This window comes from Lactuca sativa, chromosome 8 (genome assembly GCF_002870075.4).
Source record: "Lactuca sativa cultivar Salinas chromosome 8, Lsat_Salinas_v11, whole genome shotgun sequence".
NCBI lineage: Eukaryota > Viridiplantae > Streptophyta > Magnoliopsida > Asterales > Asteraceae > Lactuca > Lactuca sativa.
In genome coordinates this window covers 33,195,220-33,199,881 of record NC_056630.2, presented here as the reverse complement: position 1 = coordinate 33,199,881, position 4,662 = coordinate 33,195,220, and the positions used below count along the sequence as shown (strand labels likewise).

The following is a 4,662-nucleotide window of genomic DNA, read 5'->3' as shown; positions in this document are numbered from 1 at the left end:
TCAAGAACCAAACTTGGTTAACCCTGACTCGATCACTAGTGGTCAGCTCTTCTCATTGTTCTATCAACTGGGGTACACTGAAACCCTAACCACCATAACCAAGTTCAAGAAGTCCTGCCTTCCTCCTCAATGGAATGGTCTATTTACTCTACTGTTCAAAGGACTCTCTGAGCGAAGCGCCGGCTCAGATGGAGCAAGCAAGTCATTCATGATTATGCTTTATGGTCTATATCATGGGATAGATCTGGACTATGGGTCCATCATTTGGCAACAGTTAGTCCAAAGCTTATACTCCTCCTCAAGACACTTAGAAATCTTGTGTGGCAGGTACTGGTCAATCATCACCAAGTGGGCAATGGATCGTTTTCACATTCCAATCATGGCGGATTCTCTTCTATCCTCTATCAGCACTTTTCACACAACCAAGATAATCGTCACCGATCCCACCAAATACTCCTTTATTAGATCCATTCCTGACACCATGTTTGTTTGTGTGTCTGCAGCAAGTAATGTCTTGCAACAATACAAGAAGATTCCTTTTTCGGGTCCAAGGGAGCTTACACCAGCCATGGTTCGCTCCATTGATGAGGCCGACAAGCCAGCAAAAAGGGGAAAGAAGACTGACACTCAGAAGGAGTCGAAGGTGACTGAAACAACCAAGGGCCAAACCCCTAACAAACGAAAGTCTAACAAGGCTGCTCCGTCCCAGCCTCAACCAAAGAAGTAGAAGAAGCCTGCTCGGATACTCATATTCCAATCTTCTAGTGATTCAGACTCAGAGTATGTTCCTCCCAAACATAAATTTTCTCCTCCTTCCGAATCTGAAAGCGAAAGCTCTGATGATAAGGCTTCGGGTCGTGGTGATACCCCGCCTCGCTCGCCTACCCCAGAAATTCCAATTCGCTCCCTACCTCCTTCTCCTCCACCTGTTACTATCCCAGTATCCATCCCTCCTATATTTCCTATCCTTACATCTCAACCATCAACCTCAACTCCCATCCCCACTCCAATCTTCACTGACACTACCACTACCACCACTACTCATTCTACAGCTCCCACTCCACCTGTTACAACCGAACCACCTGTTACAACCGAACCAACAATAACAACCGAACCTACTGTTACTACCAAACCCTTATCACCTACACCTTCTACTGACACCACCCCAGTTCTAGGCGGTGAGGACTTGGAATTTGATTCCACTTATTTCAGCCCTTATCGTGTAGAGAGTGATGACGACGATGATGAACCGGTAACCAAGCGTCATCTCAAAGCAGTTAACAACAAACTCGATCAACTGCTCTCCTCTTCTTCATCTGGAGCCTATTCTAATGCTGCTTTAAAGGCTTTGTTCTCATCTATTGTTCACGAACACAGTGCCTCTCTTTCTGTTGCAGCTAAGGCTATAGACGCCTCCACTTCACAATGCCAGAAAGCCTCCCTCGCAGTTAAGGCTTCCACAAAGGAGTGCAAAGAAGCGATCGCAAAAGTAGATAAACTAATTTCTGAGGCTCACTTATTTTTGGATTCATTGCAGGCTGCAGCTCAGAAAAATTCTCAATCTGTGAACGCTTCGGTTGATAATCTTCAGCGTTCTCTTCAACCTGAACGGTCCAACCTTGAAGCTGCTCATCAAGCAATCGAGGCAGCCAATGCCACTCTACACGACAATGTCAATGATCGATTGACTCAATTGGAGGCAGAGTTGGCTGTAGAGAATCGCATCATGGATGAACTCGACAAAAGAACCTGTCAGCTGAAGATACAGAATCTCAAACTTCGCACTGCAACAGCCGAACTCAATGACTTGAAGTCTAAGTGGGAGGTTACACGAAGCTCTGTTGCTGATGTTCACTCCATCTTACTTCACCTTCTTGAAGCCCATGATCCCATCATTACCATCACCATTCGCAGGCATTTGGCTGACAAACTTCGACCTGCACTGGACATCCTTAGTCGTATCGAGGGTGTTCCGGTGACTAGCGTCCAGCCGAAACAAGGGGGAGAGAAGGCAGCAAAAACTCAACCTCCTCCTACACCGAAACCATCTACTGAACCGAAGGATAATGAAGCTTCATTCAGTAATAGAGACAAGAAGAAGAAGAAAATTGGGGAGGATGACACTGATAATGAAGATGATGTCTATGGTGAAAATCCCGAAAAGCCTTTTCAGAAGACAAAACCTTCTGATAAAGAGCTTGAAGAAAGGTTCAAGAAACAAAAGGCTGAGCTGGAGCAGAAGCAAAAGGAAAAGAGCTTCTGGAAAAGAAGAAGTCTATTTTTCCGGAATGGACTCTTGATTCGCTTCAAAGGTGTGCCATTGATGAGCCAAGCACACTTTGGCTTGAGCCTGTGATGTCGTTCGGGCTTGATAACTCCAAAGATGCACAATTTGACATGCCGATCACGCGAAAGGCATTCATCTTTCATTGCTTCAACTCGACTGTTGCCATCCCGTCTCCAAGGGATCTGTTGGAGTTCTACCTAGAGTTCTCTCAACCCCAGTACTTGACCTGGAGTTCGAAGAAAATTACGACTATCAAGGTTCTGAAGCCCTACTCAGCAGGGAAGTTTGTTAATGTGAAATTCAAGGTGACTCGAGGCTCTGAAGGCTCGGCTCATAACTTCACCCTTGCTGATCTACCGAACCTCAATCGCTACGACTGGATACTCCTTAACAATATCTTACTGTCAAATCCACAAGAGTATCAGACGATCATTGACCATGTCAAGCGAATCCTTGTGTGCTACATTCACGAGGTAGCAAAGATGGACCAGGAAATTGCCTTTGCCATTCACAAGCGAACCACGATTAAAACTATGGGCAGAGCAGGCAATGTTAATACAATGGTCAAGGGCAAGATTGATTCAAAGTACCACATTGTGATGTTCATCAGAGGCGAAGGACAGAAATGGCTGTTCGCCATTTTTGACAAACACCTCTTCTCAACTGCTTGCTTGGAGCACATATTGGAGATTATTCAAAGGTGTGATCAGAACACTGCAGCCGACAAGAAGATGTTTACTGATATGCTGAGATGGTACATTCAGTTTCAGCAGACTCTTCTTGCTATTATCCCTCGGCTGTTCAAAGTGGTCAAGAATGTGAAGCCAACTCAAAGAAAGTGATCTCTCGCCTCATTTGACGCAAAGGGGGAGATTGTTGGGCTTATAGTGTTGCGGCATGGGCTCGTTCCTTAGCCCAGTTTTGATTGCCGGTTTGGGCCTGTCCAACCGTGCTTGTTTTATTCTAGGGTTTAGTATTTAAGCTGCATGCATGCAGTCTTTGTAGTTAACACTTTCATTATTTTTCCTGATTCAGTCTTTGTAAACCCTAGCTCGCGTCTACAGTGGAAGTTCTTCATCGAGCTCTACTGAGGCGTGACTATATTTGAATCATAAACACAACGTTGATTTTATTCTGTGTTCATCATATTATTGTGTTTCTTTTTGTTTGATCATTATCTTTTACCTGTGAAAGATCTAATCGATCTAAGTTTTATTCTCATCAATTTGTTTATTTGTTCAAGCTTTAAAATCATTTTTATGCTTACTGCCTGATGAACTCGACGACTTCCATGAGGAACTCGACAAGTAGGTTGAACTCGACGAGTTCCAATGTGGACTCGACAAGTTTAGCTGTCAGACAGAAAGATTTTCGAGATTTCTTGCTGTTTTGCTTAAGGATACTTAGCTAAATCGCTTTGGTTTAATAAAATCCGAATTTTATTACCTGTTTGTCAATTTCCTTAACAAAACAAAAGATAATTACCAATCATTTAAATAATAAATTCCTTATTTGATAATATTTGGTCATTTGAATTTATTTGGTGAATTATGTTGTAAATAATCTTGATTAGGTCAAATTTAGATAATCATTAAATTAATTGTTTAATTTAAAATTATTTGATATTTGATCCTTTGTGTTTTCAACAAGTTCAAAACTTGTCCTCAAGTTTTGAAATTTAAATTTTGTGATTAAAATGTTTAATTTGAACTATTTAAATTTCAAACCCTATAATTTTACAAGTTTAAAATTCAACCTTATACTTTATAATATTATAAGAATAATATGTATATATGTATAACTTAAAATGCTAGTCTTACCGTTAGTAGACCTCATTCACGAAGCCGATCTCTAAGGGGGGTATAAGGTTATGACCTATAAAATGGTCATTTAATGGGTGTCCACTCTCACCCACCACTTCCTTGATTGGTGAAGGGTCGTTAGCCGAACGGGTAGGATAGGGAAACCCTTTTCTCATTAATAAGTATAATGAATTATTAAAGTAACTAAACGTTTTTAGAAAAATTCTCAATCTTAGTTACTTTAAAAGTGCATTGATGCAATTCTTTGTACCCTTGCTAAGACGTTAGTGGAGCGTGTGTGGTTAACCAGCACACTAATTGGGTCTAAGAAAAGGTGGCAGAGGGTGACTCATTGTTTTACATAGTTCGATAGAGCATGTGTGGTTAACTGGCACTTCGAATAGGTGACTGTAACAATGACGGCACCATGTACATTTGCATGATTATTCACACCCGCTTTGTGATCCTCAGCATCCCAGTCACAAACTTGAGGGGCATATCAAGATTTAAACATGTCATTGAAAAGTTCAATGAATCTCAAAGGATCTAGGAGTTTTCAATACATTTCAAACT

General features: G+C 41.6%; 1 protein-coding gene across 1 annotated transcript; it reads left to right on the top strand.

Annotated features, from left to right (window-relative positions):
• Positions 1–379: 379 nt before the first annotated feature.
• Positions 380–2,356, top strand: LOC111917687 (uncharacterized). Its single transcript, XM_023913351.1, has 3 exons — positions 380–723; positions 766–1,914; positions 2,083–2,356. The coding sequence occupies exons 1-3, from the start codon at positions 380–382 to the stop codon at positions 2,354–2,356; spliced, it is 1,767 nt and encodes a 588-aa protein (XP_023769119.1).
• Positions 2,357–4,662: the final 2,306 nt, after the last annotated feature.

Coding starts and splice junctions, on each gene's coding strand:
- LOC111917687 (XM_023913351.1), top strand. CDS start 380: ATGGCGGATTCTCTTCTATCCTCTATCAGCACTTTTCACACAACCAAG. Junction 724..765: donor TCCCAGCCTCAACCAAAGAA/GTAGAAGAAGCC, acceptor CCAATCTTCTAG/TGATTCAGACTCAGAGTATG. Junction 1,915..2,082: donor ATTACCATCACCATTCGCAG/GCATTTGGCTGA, acceptor AGCTTCATTCAG/TAATAGAGACAAGAAGAAGA.